The 17,916-nt window shown below is 42.8% G+C and overlaps 1 protein-coding gene across 6 annotated transcripts in view; it reads left to right on the plus strand.

Moving 5' to 3' along the window:
• The window catches only part of NMNAT2 (nicotinamide nucleotide adenylyltransferase 2), an 87,396-nt gene that overhangs the window by 42,784 nt on the left and 26,696 nt on the right, over nt 1-17,916 (plus strand). For all 6 annotated transcript variants that reach the window (XM_083621455.1, XM_083621457.1, XM_083621454.1 and 3 more), the window contains one exon: nt 17,136-17,224. In XM_083621455.1, the coding sequence (XP_083477581.1) occupies nt 17,136-17,224 (89 nt within the window). The remainder of the gene's footprint in view (nt 1-17,135; nt 17,225-17,916) is intronic.

Consider the following 17,916-nt stretch of genomic DNA (forward strand, 5'->3'; position numbering starts at 1 on the left):
TGCAGATGACCTAGTTCTGACATTACAGGAGCCGGAGTCTAGTTTGAAAAGAGTACTACAACTGATTCAAAACTTTGGTCGAGTGGCAGGATTTAAGTTAAATAAGCAAAAAACTAAAGTTCTGGGGAAAAACATGACAGATATTGAGTTGGAACAGCTTCAGAAAGAGACAGAACTAAATGTGGTTAAAAAAGTTAAATACCTAGGGGTAAACATAACAGCAAAAAATCTGAGTTTATTTAAAGATAATTATGAAAAATGTTGGTCAGAGATTAAGAGAGACTTGGATAGTTGGTCAAGATTAAAACTTTCATTGCTAGGCCGAATAGCTGCCATCAAGATGAATGTATTGCCAAAAATGTTATTTTTGTTTCAGACACTGCAGATTGTAGACAAGACAGAGTGCTTCCGGAAGTGGCAGAAAGATATCTCTAAATTTGTCTGGCAGGGCAAAAAGCCCAGAATCAAATTTAAAATATTAACAGATGCGAAAGAAAGAGGGGGCTTTGCCCTGCCAGACTTAAAGTTGTATTATGAAGCTGCAGCTTTCTGCTGGTTAAAAGATTGGTTACTTCTTGAAGATACGGATGTCTTGGATTTGGAAGGTTTTAATAATGCGTTTGGATGGCATGCATATTTATGGTATGATAAAGCTAAGATAAATAAGGCCTTCAAGAACCATATTGTCAGAAAATCAGTTTTTAATGTCTGGACAAAATATAAAGACTTACTGGAGAATAAAACTCCGAGGTGGCTGTCACCCCTGGAGGCTAAGGCTCGGAAAAGAGCCAATATGGAGGCCAATTGGCCAAAATATTGGGAGATAATAGAAAAGGATGGTGACAACTGGAAATTGCAGAGTTTAGAAAAGATGAGAGACAAAGTGCGAGACTGGTTACACTATGCTCAGATTAAAGAAGTGTTTAAAAACGACAAAAAGTTAGGATTCCAAGTGGAAAAGTCAAAGTTAGAAACTGAACTGTTAGAACCTAAGACTAAGGTACTTTCAAGAATGTATAACTTGCTGCTGAAATGGAACACACATGACGAAATGGTAAAATCAACAATGATAAAATGGGCGCAGGATATTGGGTATAATATTATGTTTGAAGATTGGGAAAGGTTGTGGACCTCTGGGCTGAACTTCACTGCATGTAATGCGTTGAAGGAAAATGTGATGAAAATGATGTATAGATGGTACATGACCCCTGTCAAACTGGCTAAAATATACCATTCGTCTGATAGCAAATGTTGGAAGTGTAAGGAAAATGAAGGAACATTTTTTCACCTCTGGTGGACCTGCCCTAGAGTGAAGGCCTTTTGGGAGAAAATATATAATGAATTAAAAAAGGTGTTTAAATACACCTTTACTAAGAAAGCAGAGGCCTTTCTCCTGGGTATTGTCGGCCAGAGTGTGTTAAAAGAGGACAGAACATTCTTTTTGTACGCAACAACAGCAGCAAGAATATTAATTGCCAAGAATTGGAAAACTCAGGAGCTACCCACTGTGGAAGAATGGCAGATGCAACTGATGGACTATATGCAACTAGCCGAGATGACCGGCAGAATTCGAGACCAGGGAGAAGAAAGGATGGAAGAAGACTGGAGGAAATTTAAGACTTATTTACAAAAATATTGTAATCTGGCTGAGTGCTGAATAGGATGCCAGTGCAGACAATTGTCTACCATTAAAATAGATTTAAAGTCGAATTATATGTCAAACCAAATTAAGATTATTAATTAAGATGAGTTAAATGATAATTTGCTTGAAAATAATTTAATAATGATGTAAGTGTATGCGGGAGGTGTGGGGGAGTCCCATGTAACAATTGAAAGATGTTAAATGGACAACGATAAATGCTTATTTGATATATGTTTTATTTGAAAACTTTAATAAATATATTATAAAAAAAAAAAAAAAAATAAACATTGTTTTCACTGTGGTTGTGTGGCTAGATTCTCTAATTCCGGGGTCGGCAAGGTTTACCTCGCCTGGGCCGGTTCACTCCAGCGGAGATCCCTCCATGGGGCTTCGTTATTATCAAATAATGGAGGCATACAATTTGGACAAGAAAATTGGCTTCCAGGTGGAAAAATCAAAATTGGAAACAGAACTGTTAGATCCCAAAACTAAGACTCTGTCAAGGATGTATAACTTGCTGTTGAAATGGAATACTCAGGATGAAACGGTGAAATCTGCTATGATTAAATGGGCACAAGATGTTGGACATAATATTATGATGGCTGACTGGGAACAGTTATGGACCACAGGTATGAAGTTCACGGCATGTAATGCCTTAAGAGAGAATATTATGAAAATGATATACAGGTGGTACATGACACCAGTCAAACTTGTGAAAATTTATCATTTGCCCGATAATAAATGTTGGAAATGTAAAGAAACTGAAGGTACATTCTTTCACCTTTGTTGACGTGCCCAAGGATTAAGGCTTTCTGGGAGATGATCTATAATGAAATGAAAAAGGTATTTAAATATACCTTTCTGAAGAAACCAGAGGCCTTTCTCCTGGGCATGGTCGGCCAATTGGTGCCAAAGAAGGATAGAACTTTCTTTATGTATGCTACAACAGCAGCAAGAATACTTATTGCAAAGTATTGGAAGACACAAGATCTACCCACCCTGGAAGAATGGCAGATGAAGGTGATGGACTATATGGAACTGGCGGAAATGACTGGCAGAATCCGAGACCAGAGAGAAGAGTCGGTGGAAGAAGATTGGAAGAAATTTAAAGACTATTTACAGAAATACTGCAAAATTAATGAATGTTAGAATGATGTCGGAATGAATTTATGTGGTTTTAGCAGTAATGTTATAAAGGAGTATGTAAAAATGGGTTGTTAACAGGTGAGAATGTAAAGTTACAATATATTAAGATAAATGATTAAGATAAAAACAAAGATGGAAAGGATTTGCTGAATTAACTAACTGAATTGGAATACAAAAAAGGGAGGTGTGAGGAGGTCAAGGAAACAAGTAAATGAAAGATAAGATATAGAAAAATTTATTTGTTTTTAATTGTTTTAATTTTTCAGTATTTTGTATTTTTTGTTTTATTATTTTTTCTTATTTTTGTAATTCTTTGAAATTTTAATAAATATTACTTAAAAAAAAAAAGAGATCCCTCCATGGGCCGGATCGCATGCGCGCATCAGTGTGTGTGCTTGTAATTTCTGGCATCTGTGCCTGTGCAGACGCAATTTCCAGTGCCGCAGAAGTGAGTCCCCGTGCCACACTGCGACGGTTTAGCGCAGCACACAGGGACTCACTGAGTGGGCGGCTTGGTTCGGGGGTGGCTCGTGGGCTGGTTAAACGACCCCCATGGGCCGATTGTGGCCCAGTGGCCTTAGGCTGCCGCACCCTGCTCTAATTAAAGGACATTGAAAAATCTCAAAAGGAGCAGTGAAGTCCATTTGGTTCAGAATGATTCCTAATCTTTTTTTTTAAAAAAAATAATTTTTATTAACCGACCAATCAAATCAAATCACATCACATAAATTCCGAATTACAAAGCCGAATTTTAAATTTTTTGTTGGGGGGACCCATATTTCAAGTTCCGAAGGGGATTCCAATCATCTTCTTGCTGCTGCGTTAATATCCACAAATCTGTCCAAATAATGTTCATAATTCTATCCAGTCCTATCTTGCTGTTCCCACATCTCATCTTATTCATATATTTTTCTTTTTTCTTTGTGATCTCTTCTGATAATCTCCTTAAGCAGGTAAACACCAGTTATAATCCTGTGTGAATTTTTCCGTTCGTCCAATCACCATATCGAGATGGTTTCCATATATCATCACTTCCATAAATAAAAGCACTCTTTCCATCATTAATCTTCGCAAATCTGTCGCCTTCTTTAGTCCCTCTGAGGAGTCTCGCCCACAATATGAAAACAGATCCATTCCTCCTCCCAGACATAAGTCTTTCGACAGAACTTGCCAAAATGGCGACGCTGTTTTTTACTGCGTCATCCCAAAGCTCTTATACTTTCCACGATCTCCTTAAAACATGCTTTTGGTTAGAAAATTATCTCCACACAGTCTTAAATCATCAGCTTAGGTCATTTAAGCGGCATTTCTGACTTGTGGGGGGGGATTCTTGGTTAATCACATAGAGAAAAGAAAGGAAAGTCCCCCCCCCATCCAGTCCCGTTGCCGACATACCGAGCCTTGGTGTGTCTTCTCATGATATATTCCTGTTTATCCGACCTGTCTTCTTTCTCAGAGATCTCTTCAATTAGCAGTCTTTACTCCCCATTCTTCCTTGAAATATGTGCATTAGCTTCCTCCTAATTGTTTCTTTTGAAGTTGCTGCAGCTAGAGGCGCGAATCAGAGACAGCGTCCAGGAGATCCGAAGTCCACACAAGGGCTTTCTGCCTAGTGCCCCCACCCCCTCGAATTCGGGGGTGGTATAGGGCACAGCAGGCAAGGGCAGCCCCCCCCACTTGCTTGGGGGGGCGGGAGGCTGCTTACTCCCATCACAGCCTCTAAATTACCTCGTGTGGGTCGGAGAGATGTTATTGTCGGCCATCTTCCAATGCGCCCCTAGTGGCCCCCCCAGAATGATTCCTAATCATTAAAACATCGAACTTGCTACTAAGAAGTAAAGAGCATAATCGCCTCATCAGTGCCAGCCAAGATCAGATCTTACCAAGAGGACATACAACTCAGTGACCAGAAGGCAGATCAAGTCAGAACACAATTAAAGCCTGCCTTATAGAACAGAGTGGGCTGTGTTTCAGCATTGCTAATCCCACTGAAACCCCATTAAGAGAACATAAAATATTGAATGATAATGAGATTGGCTTGGAGCCATGGTTCTGAAATGGTGGAGCAGGCCTCCTCAAGAGGCACAAGCAGTTTTAAGACGGGGTGTGTGTGCTTGTTTTTACCCTCAGTAGTAGCACAAGGCCAGTTTATGTGTTCAGGTAAATCACATGCTACAAATATGTAAAACTCCCCTATTCAACAGTGTACCTGGGGGAAAGGAATGTTTAAGTGACACTCGTGAGAAAATTTCCCTTCCTATGGAAAGCTGTCATGCCTCTGAGCTTCCGGCCAAGCCTAGGGCCCTCCAAATGGCAGGGATGCACTTGGGGCTTTCAGATTTCAGCAGCACCCTGTGTGAGGCCAAAATTTGGTGCCCCCTCATCTCTTGCCACCCATTCTGCTATATTCACTGTGGGCGGATCTACACTCATGGTTTTTAACGTTAAGGAAGGGTTAGGGAATGGTTTTGATAATGTAGATGGGCACATGACATTCTACTTTTTACGTTCACAATGCGTTATTACCTTGTCTTTTTATTGCTTAATTTTTAATTGCTCTATGCTGATATATTGGTGGGACCCTGCTCATATGCCCCTATGTGGTGTTTTACCATTTTTTCCCTGCATTCTAACACCGACTCCCCTCCAGTGGTATTCAAGGGGCAGATAGAAAGGACACAGAGGGAGGGAGGGAGGGAGGGAGGGAGGGAGGGAGGAAGCATTAAAATGTGACACCAGAGGGCAGAGCAGAGCAACCAGCAACCAGTATCAGGGAAAGAAATACTGCCGTGTTTTGGAAAATGGGGTGGCCAGTATTACTTACATTTGACAAAAAAGACCAAAGTAAAAAACTGTTTTAATTAACAAGTATGCCCTGTGACGTTTTAGAATGATCTATCTAATATTGTTCTAATAGGGGACAATAACGTTAAATAGGTCAGTGTGGATCCAACCTATGTCCTAGTTGCGATGCCCTAGGTTTGGTGCCCACACTTTTGTGGAACCGGTTATGCTGCTCTAAATCTGCCTCTACAGGTCGCACCGGACTCAAGTGTTGGCATATGAGCCCCTGCAGTTTGGTCAATAGTGGTCAGGGGTGATGGGAGTTGTTGTCCAGAAATCTGGAGGGCCACAGATTCCCATACAAGCTGTAGCTTGTCTTCAACTCTGGGTTTCGTGAGCCATGCATGTTATAGAATCCTCCATTCTCGCTTTGTAAATCAAGCCCGCTGCTCCGTAGACATGGGGGGCTGGCAGAGGGGGCTATAAAGGAAAACCAAGGAGGAGGTGGAATTGAACGGAGTGACCAGAAACCTGAACAGGAACATTTGTCATATTTTGCTGCAAGTTCCTCTTGTAATAATAATAGTTCAGCGTCTTCCTGATCCAGTGGCGTAGCGTGGGGGGTGCAGGGGGGGCTGGCCGCACCGGGCGCAACATCTGGGGGTTAGGGCAAATCCACGGGTTAGGGGGCGCAAATCCACGGGTTAGGGGGCGCAAATTACTTGCCTTGCCCCGGGTGCTGACAACCCACGCTACGCCACTGTCCTGATCCACTGGTTTGTTGCATAATCACATGTTTTATCTGCCCTCTCACTTCCAGTCTGAAACAGTCCAGTCCCCCAGGAAGTCTGTCCTCCTCTGAGCCATCTGTATGGGCATATCAGGTCCAAGGGAAGTGCAAAAACCTGAGGGGAGGAAGCAGCTGATCCTCTTCCAGTCTCTGTGCTGGGGAGCACCTGAGCCTTCCGCCATGTTGAGTTGATTGGGAATGCTGGGAGCAGCCTGTAGTACAAGCTCCAGACAAAAAAATTGAGTGGGGGATTACGTGGGGAGAGGAGGAAACACCAGGATTATTTAAATACCTCCAAGTCAAATGTTTGTCTGAAGCACTGTCCCTTTTCTAAAAACAACAGTAGCAAAAAACCCTGCTTTATTATTTGTTTTTAAAATGCATGTCCTGTTTTCCCACCAAGATGGCTAACAATACAGCTACAAAAAACACAATAAAACAGCACTAAAAAAAAAGATAGTTTCAATCAAAACAAGCAGTTGAAACCAAATTTTTTTTGTCCTGCTTTTTCTATATTGTATTTATTTTTATTTTTCTAATGATAGCTGCTTCTTTTTAAAAGAGAAACTTAAACTTATTTCCAGCCTGCTGTGTGTGGTTAAGCAGTGGTTTGGGTCGAAAGGTCCCCGCCCTCCCCAACCTTCACTGGTGGTGAGGCATGATAGTTGCTGAGAAGCGACCTGCCACTGCAGATGGCATCAGCAGCTAGCCTTTTCCAGAGAGACAGGCGGGCATTTCTCTAACACCTCAGCTGACGCACTGCTGTCACCCTAAAGCCATCAGAGAGCAGGAAATTCCAGCGTTATAACCCAGAATGAGGACCCTCAGGTCTGTTCTGACAGCTTAGCGATTAAGTGTCCTCAGAGGAGGCTTTGCCTCCGGCTGCCAGGGCAGCTACTTCACATTCGTAGTGGCTATACAGTGCTACCTCGGGTTAAGAACTTAATTCGCTCCGGAGGTCTGTTCTTAACCTGAAACTGTTCTTAACCTGAGTTACCACTTTAGTTAATGGGGCCTCCCATTGCTGCCGTGCAATTTCTGTTCTCATCCTGAAGTAAAGTTCTTAACCCGAGGTACTATTTCTGGGTTAGCGGAGTCTGTAACCTGAAGCGTCTGTAACCTGAGGTACTACTGTAATTCTAAAATCTGACTACTTGTCCATCTATTAAATTATCCTTGTCTCTACTTTCTGCTGTGCTGTCTCCAGAGCTGGGATCAAAACCACTGTACCTGCCCAGTGGAAATTTTTCTTTGAAGAGCTGCTTCATTCATGCCATACTACAGATTGCTTTTGAAAGTTGTAGTTCACACTATGGAACATGGTGGTGGGCTGATCTTCAATAAAATACGTCTAGCATTCCCATGGAACCCCTGGGCAAAGGAGATAACAACCTTTAGAAGACACCTAAAGGCATCCCTGTATAGGGAAGTTTTTTAATGTTTTATTATCTTTTTATATATGTTGAAACTTGCCCAGAGTGGCTGGGGCAACCCAGTCAGATGGGTGGGGTATAAATAATGAAAATATTATTGTTATGGAATAGGATGTCCCTATTTTCATCAGAGAAATGATGGAGGGTATGGGGATATCAGGCACTTTTCTCCTTTCCCCGTAATACAGTGGTACCTCGGGTTAAGAACTTAATTCGTTCTGGAGGTCCGTTCTTAACCTGAAACTGTTCTTAACCTGAAGCACCACTTTAGCTAATGGGGCCTCCTGCTGCCACCGTGCAATTTCTGTTCTCATCCTGAAGCAAAGTTCTTAACCCGAGGTACTACTTCTGGGTTAGTGGAGTCTGTAACCTGAAGCGTCTGTAACCCGAGGTACCACTGTACTGGCATTTGCATGTGGTCGTACTCTTTCTTTAGTATGATATTGCATAGCCATGTGTTGTGAACTTTGCTATTTCGAGTCTTTTTGGATTGAGAGCCTTGGGGGTGGGGGCATTTAGAATGTAACTGGAATCTGGATTTGTATACCGTATTTGGTTTTGATGGAGGAAGGTGCTGGATTCAGAAACAGTGAGGAATTCATATTGATTTCAGTGAGTAACACTTAGTTGCGTCGTTATGATACCACCCCACGGTTGTCTTAGAAACAAGGCAAGAGTGAATTCTAAAATGATCTATCTTGCACCTAATTTAGGCTCCTGTGGACTGATTCTCCTGATTCAAGCTTGCATTCCACATTGCAATCAAAGGCTTAAATTATGCACATGAACAGTTGGAAAGACAAATTTAGAGAAGGAGAACGTATTGAGAAGAGTAAGGAAGCACTATTCAAAACACAGAGAATTTTTAGCAGAAAGAAGAAATAAATAAAATGGTGGGATGAAGTGAGATTTATTGGGTGCTGGGGGGATTTTAGAAGCCAGTGTATCAGTGGGAAATTATGCTGTTTAGTGGCACACAAAAAACCTAAATGCAGAAACCTGTAAAGTGTGATTCTAACTTGAATTAAGTCTAGGGCCATGATCCACATCTTCTTGGGAGTTCCAGCAAACTCAGTAGGGCTTACATTCAAGTAAGAATTGAGCTGTACATGTATTTAAATGCTCCAGTTGAGGCCTACTTCACATGTGTGCGTGTACACACATGCCAGATGAAAGTGTACAGTTTCCTGCATTGTTCCCATTCAGATGTCAGGTAGAAGAAATCATATGACTAAATGCTTCATCAGGAGAAATATTCCCTGCACATATAAAGTTGGCATGTTGGAGAGATAAACCAAATCCTTTCCCTGGCATATTGTTTGCATACCCTTTGAGTATACAGTTGAACATGCCACCTTTCTCCTGTAGTCAAAAATGGTATTGTCCAGGAACAATCTTACCATTTTTTCTGCTGTTTATGTGAACTCAGACCTCAGTAATCCATTTGTGTTTATAGATTAACAGATGGGAACCACAGCATGTGAGATTGACCCCACCTTTGTGACACAGATGTGCACACGCCTAGTGCTGCCTTGCTTTCCAGCTTTGGGTAGCATGCTGGCCAAATGACAAAGAGGGCAGGGTTTCTGCACAACTGTACAAGAGCGGCACAGGAGAAGAGATTACAGCTGGTACAGTTTGCATCACAAGCTATACTGATGCAGATTTCTGCAGGCTTTACCTGACTTCTGCAATGCAGGGCAAGGACTTTTTTGGGATGAGAGGCAATTTATTGCCAGGGAACAGGTTTTTTTGGTTTGGTGATGGCATCTTGACTTTGCCAGGTTGTGAATGAATCCCATCGAAAGAAAGCATCATTTGCAAGCGCCTTCTCTCTTAGGAAGGTCTGTGATACTAATTCTAAACTATGTATAATGTTTCAGATGTTTGAAACATGCTAAGCAAAGACAACAAGGGTTTCAGGAGAGCGGAGGTTTTCCAATCCTACCTTATTCCAACTCTACAATTCTACAATGTTATGATTCTGGGAACCCTTTCCATGTCATCTCACCTGCTTAGCACCCCCCTGTGTCTTCCATGGCACTAGGGAATTGTAGAACATTCTGAGATACTCCAGAGGGACATGCAGCTCACATGGGGCTCTGATGAAGTCTGTGGTCTCAACATAATGGTGTGCGTGCTGAAAGTGTGGTCTAAAACACACCTAACCCTCCCCGCAAAGGAGATTAGTAATGACGAGTGAATAGGGATGGGGAAAGTCTATCAACTTATTGACTCTTATTTTTTTCTGTCTTAATTTCACCTCTCCACATTTTTACATCAATTTGCATTTTTAAAAGTCATTATGAAAATTCACTAGCATTTGCACATAAATTTCTCACAATGCATTCTTGCAAAGCATATTCCCAATATATGCTATATGTTATGATTCTAATATAACACGTTTGTATATTATTTTCACTAACATATGTATTTCTGTGCACATGTTGGTACATGCATTTTTTGTACACATTTGCAGTAGTGTGAATTTCAAAGGCTGGCTCTGTTCTGTTCACGTATTGTATTGGAAAGTGCAAACTGTGGCACACCACCCCAATCTCTGAGTTTTGGAAAGAAGGCACAGCAGAGACTGTGGTGTATTTAGGATAGATGGTTTATTTACACATATATACAACCTGAGCCTATGACGGAGGGGGTTCACAGCATGAACACAGCATAAACAAGAGGGTCTTGTTTCTCCCATAGCTGCAGCCTTGGATTCAAAGAGACATCAGACATGGTGCTCTGCATCTCTGACTTTTTAGCTTGCTGTCTTTCTTCTCAGTGACATCACACACATACACAAACCTGTACTCATAAACTCTGGCTTTATATGTTGAGGGTGATACCCATTTGCTGTCTCGCAGCAAGTCCTTTGTTCTTTTAATGGCCCATTGCCCAGGGCTTATCACCTCTAGAGGAAGCTAGCCTGACTTAATTTAGCTTTTAACACTTGCTAAATCCAGCGATTAGAAGAGTCCAGCACCCATCTCAACACCCAAGGCTTGAATAAATTCTAACACTTGCTGAATCTGGGGGTTATAGGAGTCTGGCACCCACAAATTCCTAACAATGCTAACTTTTCTCCATTATTCCAAACTGCAGGCCAGTCTAGAAGCTCCTGTTGGGTTAGGAAATCACAGAGCGGCAGTCAGCTCAAGATGGCTGGGCATTGTATCTATTTCATGTTGATCTGGACAGTGAGCCACGAGAAAGGGGTCCTGTTTATTTGGCAATGTCTGTTCCTTGACTTATAACTAACTTCATTTTGCTCTTTGATTCTAAAGAAATCCGAGACTGAAATGCAGCAAGGCCTTATTATCTGAAGGTGTCAAAATGCCAGGAGTGATCTATTGCTTTTGTTCCAACAATGTGAATTAATTTCCATGGCAACTGCAGTCCTCTTCCTGTTCTGTGTTGAGTGTCCATCCAAAGCAAGAGCTCTAACTCTGTTATAAAAAGGCCATGCTTCCCAGTTGGACCTGTGCCGGCTTGGGTCGCTGTAATAGATTTTAAGATTCAGGGCCCTTGCATCCCATCATCAGTCTCAACAGAAATGGTGAAATTAGCTTGACTTTTAAGTGACCTACTGCGCTGCATCTGGTAACTCCTGCACACAAGAGTTTTATGTTAAAAGCTAAGCTTCTTCCCCTTCACTGCAGTATTATGGGGTGGAGGGTGAGTTTCTGCCCATTAAATCCTATCCTGATGTCATCAGCTGCAGACTTGACATTTCTCGGCGGCCAGAGAAGCTTCCCTCTGTGAAAAGGAAAACATAACTCCTGCCTGTTATTTCGTACTGCTAATGTTGCAATAAATCCTCTGACTTCCAAATGAACTGTGCCACCTTTGCACCAGTGACAATACTTCTCTGTTTTCTACTCTGCCCACATTCCGCCCTGACCCCTTGCTCTGGGTCACTTTCTGACAGCCCAAAGCAGGGGATAGATATAACCCACAGTATCCTTTTTCTAGGACATACAAAACTTGGAAGGAAGGCTGTCAAGGGGTGAGGACCAAGATGGGGAAACTGCACCTACCTGGCCTTGCTGAGGCAGCAGAAAAAAATGAAATAGATGGATGGGAGCTGTGATGATGGCTGTGCTCCCAGACTGAGTGTCCTGTGGGTTCCATATGCATGGAAAGAACAAGTTGGGATGACATCTTCCTCTGCCAACATTGTGTTCCTAAACCCATGTTTGCTAAGCTCAGGGCTTTTTTCAGGGGGAACTCACCAGAACTCAGTTCTGGCACCTCTCAGGTGGGTGCCATTGGCATTCTAAGAGAAAGAGGGAGGTGTTCATGGTGAGTTCTGGCACCTCTTTTTCTAGTAAAAGAGCACTGGCTAAGGTTACAAAGATGTGGGGGCAGAGTGGGCTTAGGTTGGGGGGAATTGGGAGTAGGGAGAAAGAGTGCTTAATCCTTCCTACCAGCCCTTTCTTTTCCCTACAAACTCTTGTTTTCTCTTCAGTCCAACTAAAAATAAAAATAAAAGTCCTCATAATTTTTTTGTTAGGATTTCATTGTAAATTTAACTGGATAGACCCATTTTTGTATGCAATTTTGCTTAATAGACACATCCTTGAAAGCAGATCCCCCTAATTTAATGGATTAAAAAAAATACCAATATATGCATTGTTTATTTTTCACCCTAAAGTCCCAAGATGTTACAAACAGTTTGAAACAACTTACAACTTGTATGCACATTTTGATATAAATGTTCATATACATATTTGTGTATGTTTGCGCACACATAGCTCTGTATTGTGAAAATTTAGAGAAGCAGGAACTTTGGAAAAATAGCTGCCTTTCAGTTTGCATGTTGTTTTCAGAAGTGCAAATAAGGTAATGTAATTGCTCCCCCATCGTTACCTCCCACCCCAGACCCAATATTATATTGGAATTACCTCCCTTCCTTGTAATGTGTATAGTTTCTCCCTTTATGATTATAGATCGTTCCACAACCTGTAGCTACCCATGAACTCAATGAGCTTAGTAGGGCCTGCAAACAGATAATTATTTGATGCTGCCTCCGAACTTCTTGGCTGCTGTCTCTGCAAATTAAGAATGTCAGTGCTGTTGGGGTGGGACCCTTGGCCACTCATTCTTGGCACCTCCAAAAAGGCACTTGACCTTGCCACTCTCTAAAACTAGCCTTTCTTATGAGTTGTCGGACACTGTTGTGCTGTGTTATGCATTACAGCGAGCAATTCCTAGCTGCAGGCTGGTGAATGTCCATCTGGACCAGGGGTCAGCAATCTCAGGCCCATGGGCCACAAGCAGCCCACAGGGGTCGTTTAACTGACCCCCGAGCCGAGCCGCCTGCTTGGTGAATCCCCGCACGCTGCACTAAACCGGTGAAGCAGCGCAGCGCGGGGACTCGCTTCTGCAGCACCGGAAATTGCATCTGTGCAGACATTGAAAATTGTGGGCACGTTCGCGATCCGGCCCACAGGGGATCTCCGCTGGAGTGAACCAGCCCAGGCGAGGTAAACCTTGCTGACCCCTGATCTGGACAAAGGACAAAGTGGGTAGAATTTAGCATCATGCTGTTCCGGTTGTTCCATCTGCACATGCATTGCAGCTTGGCAGATGGATTGACCCCCCCCATCCACCCTGACTTCTCCTCTAAGCCAGTGGTGGGGGTGGGAAGGTGGGGCAAGCCCTGTTGTGCAAGCAGAGGTCCTTGTGCAGGGCTTCTGCTTAGGGGGCTGGTTAGGCGAACCCTTCCCCTCCAACACGTCTGAGATGAAAATTGGGGTGCACGTCTTTTGGTGCCGCGCTGCTGCGTGAGCCAGCAGGCTGGTGGGTGAAGCACTGATGGGAGCCGTGACATTCTCTTCCTGGAGGTCAGAGGCGAGGAGAGAGGGAAACAAACGCCCCCCAGGACTCTTGCTCCTGGTAGCCACCGCATGGCGAGGTGCCGGGGGGCTAGGAGCTACTTGAGGCATGGCTGCGCCTGGGAATTGTAGTTTCTCCCTAGCTACTCACTTACTGAGGGAGGAGGAGGGCGAAATTTTCCCTGCCCCACCCCGCCTCCTCTTTCCATTGCTTGGGGTCAAGGGGAGGCTGGTGGGAGTGAGCAGGTGGGGGGGCGTGGGGGGCAGGGGAAGCCCAGTGCCTGCCTCCTTGGCCCCCCTCCCTTCTGGCAGCAGCAGGGGCACTGCCATGGCGACCACGGCAGCCCAGCCGGCTTCAAACTCAGGAGCCACAGCAAGCCCAGCGCTGGCTGCAAGGGCCAGCGCCTCCTCCTCGCCCCCCCCCCGAGCCCGGTGGTGCTGCTGCTGCTGCTGGAGGGGGGGGTCAAATCAGAAGCTGGGGTGCCTTCTGTAATTCCAGAACCACCCCAGGAAAATCGGGACACTTGAAGGGTATGAGTGAACCCCACCCAGAGACTGTAAGGCCTAGTTAACTATCTTTCCCTGCCACCCATTTGCAAGCATTTCATCACCAATTATCAGGGCCAGCCTGAGAAAGTTTGCTGCCTGAGGTGTGGGATGAGAGGACAAGCAGCCCCCATTCCCAATATAGAAGCCGACTGGACTGACAGTTGAGTCTTACTTTGCCAGCTGTGATGAGATGGCCTCTGCCCCTGCACCTGAATGGAGACCCTTTAAGAACACACAGGTTTTGCCCCAAGGCTTTGCCACTGATTCCCATCCTGGACCACCCCCTGTCTGAGCCAGTTGCCTCACTCTGCCCAATGGAAAGGTCCGCCTTGCTTTAGCCCTGCTTTAGCCACCAGTTGTGAGATTTGGCTGATACTTATTGTGACAGGATAAAAGAAAGGAGTCCTTTTCTTCAGAATCTCTAATCCCGGGATGTTTAGGATATGAAGTTAAGAACAGCTGTGGGACAATTGCAGGTGTTTTTTGCTAACCCCCAGAGTGCAGAGAGTGGTTTCTCTCTATCTCTTTCTATTTGTGGATATATATATATTAACTGGGAGGCCAATGACAGCCAGAATTAAGAGCAGAGATCCAACTTTGTGTGAAGGTTTTGACACGGGAACGCACAAAGCTACAACACTGAGATCTAAAGGCTGACAGTCTGACTGGCTTGCAGTGCCTGTACTGGAGTTTCGGCAAGGACAGCCGGGATAAAATTAAGGCAGAGTGACGTCCTGAGCTTTCTGAATTCAAAAGCTTTAGAAGATTTAACGTACAACCCTTTTGTTATGTACTAGGCAGCATTTTTGTTTGACTGAATTCCAAGTTCTCTCTGTCACAGAGTCTCTCATCAGAAATGTACCATGTTTGGGTTTGTTGATTTGTTTTTTTGCTGTGGTTTCAAGGCCTCAGCCATTATCCAGATACTGTAGTCTTGCTTTTGAAATAGCTTGCGTGCAGATGCTAAAAATACTGGCTGCTTATCTAGTGCTTTGCTCTTCAAAGCACTTTGCAGACACTGTCTCAATCATCCTTACAATAACCCTGCAAGGTAGGTCTGCACTATCATCTGTAGATTGCAAGGCTGAGGCTAAGAGGGAGCAGTTGGTGGAAGGGGACCTAGTAAGGTGAAGGTGAAGGAAGATTTGGACTGGTGATTTCCCAGTCACTCTCTTAGCTACTGGTTGGTTGGTTGGTTGGTTGGTTGGTTTAGATTAGGGCCATCACCTGATCAAATAAAACATTTTTATTAAAAAAAGATCTGCCCAATTTAATCAAGGGCAGTGTTTTGTTGTTGAAGAATTTTTAATTAAACTGCTTTGAGGTTTATTCATTTTTTACTATCAAGCGGTATATAACTTTTATGAAAAAGACGAATAACATTGATTAACCAATTAATCAACTAACCAGTTAATCAACTAAAGAATACTTTTGACTCCCATGAAGCTTCCCCTGGCTTTCCCCTGCAGCTTCAGTTGTTCTTGTCCTTTTGGTTTGAAAATTACCATCATATATTGCTGCTTCTTGAATATTTGCAAACCAAAGTGTATCATGCAGGTTTGTTCCATCATAGTTGTGATGCCTGGCCTATATTTGCTACTAAGCAAACTGTGTCAGTAGGATAAGGCTTTGTGGTTTTGTTTTGTTTTAAAGTGTGCAGACGTTCCTTTAATGTGATAATTGAGTCAACAGACGAATGCAAAGGAATGTCTGGCATGATTTTGCCAACTGGACAATACGTCACCCAGTTGCTATTTAATTTATATATAACATACATTTAAATTAAAACTGATGTTTTAATGTATTTTTAATCTTTTGTTGGAAGCTGCCCAGAGTGGCTGGGGAAACCCAGCCAGTTGGGTGGGGTATAAATAAATTATTATATTATATTATATTATATTATATTATATTATATTATATTATATTGTATTTTATATTTGTTTGTTTGTTTGTTTGCTTTCTTGCTTGCTTGCTTGCTTGCTTGCTTGCTTGCAAAGTTGGTAGAAATGCTGTACTCCCTGAAGGCGTAGGGCTCGATATAATCACAGGGTACTTAGGGATTCAGGATTGTTAGTCATACTGCAACAGAGAGAGAGATGGGGAAAAGGGCCACTCCATCAACTTAAATATGCTATTAATTTTGTGATTGGACACTTAACTTGGCAAGTCTGTGTTTGAGGAAGAAGCACATAAACTGCTTTTGGGAAACCAAATAATTTTATTTTTACCCTTTGAAAATGTTAGGTAATGTGAAATAATAATAATTAATAATAGCAACAACAATTGCAAGTACTTGGCAATCTTTTTAAAATATTTCTATGCAATTTTACACACCTTTTACTTACCAAGCAAAACTAAATTTTATTAATTTAATCACAATATTTTTTGAATTCCAAAGTCATGTTTCAAATTCCAAAAATGAGGAGTTGTAAGTTTAAAAATTCAACATGCCTGCCATTGCAATGGGCACAATGACTTTAGAGCTACCAATATTGCCTTGCTTAATTGGGGAAATTAAGAATAAAACAATGAACAGGGTGGTGATACAATGACTACTGCAGTCGATACAAGATAATATCACTAAGGCAACTATCTGTAAACAAGCAGTAAATGTCCATAAAAATGGCAAAAGTACTTTTTTTTCAAAATAGGATTTATCTTAAACAACTGCAAACACAGTAAATAAAGAGTTTCCTTGATTTAAATAATTTATCTTACAGAGATAAAGATGGGCAGAGAGATTCCTTAAGGCTGCGTGCAGGTGGGTTCTAGGGAACAAGGCGGAATTCATTGATGGCTTTTGTACAGATGTAGAGATCCATTGTTTTTGAAAAGTGTTGCAGTCCTCTGTGCACGCATATTTGGACTGGTTTGGCCTGCTTTTTCATATCTGGTGAAAAGAATTTAAATACTCATTTCTCTCTCCCCTGCCGCCCTTTCCTTTCTACTAGAAAGAGCCCGGGATTATCTGCACAAGACAGGAAGGTTCATTGTCATTGGTGGAATTGTCTCACCTGTACATGACTCCTACGGGAAGCAGGTGGGTCAGCCCTTCTATTCTTCCCAATGTTTGTGATGCTGCCAATATAATATCCATTCATGATGAATGCGAGTGGCACCCAGAAGCAGTTCCTAAGGTTTCTAGCTGAATAGGTGCCACTTTTTTCCTTTTACAATGGTGGTAAAACAGGCAGAAATTCTCAACAGGTGCAACACTTTTTGTCACGGAGATGCAGCTGTGAAATGCTGTACCTGCTGAACATCGGCCTGTCATGAGGCTGTTAAAGGTACAGATTCCCTGTGAGGTAAAATAGGGCTGTCCTTGCGCAGAAGTGATGTTGTGATAAGGCTATGAACAGAGTGGGAAAGAGCCGATCACAGCTGATTCTAGAACCCTCTAGAGCGAGACAGAGTGAAGGCGGCGGCTTTATGGACCAGATAATCCTGTTATCAATTGCTCATGTGCATTTTTGTTTGTTTTATGGCCATCCTTTAAAGCAGAATTTGGCATACTACCATATTAGTATGCAGGATTCATACAAACACCCTGCAGTAGCCCTAGCTATACCGTAGAAAAATGTATAAGTAGTGACTCAGTATAAGGCAACTTCATATTTTTGAGATATAGTTCATTGCTAAATTTAAATGCAGCTACAGATGGGGCTCGTCAACCTGGGAAGGTAGCCCATCTAGGAGAAGGAAAACTCTGATCCTAAACCTCTGTGCCTATAC

Source organism: Podarcis filfolensis (assembly GCF_964270895.1).
Source record: "Podarcis filfolensis genome assembly, chromosome: 6".
NCBI classification, from domain to species: Eukaryota; Metazoa; Chordata; class Lepidosauria; order Squamata; family Lacertidae; genus Podarcis; species Podarcis filfolensis.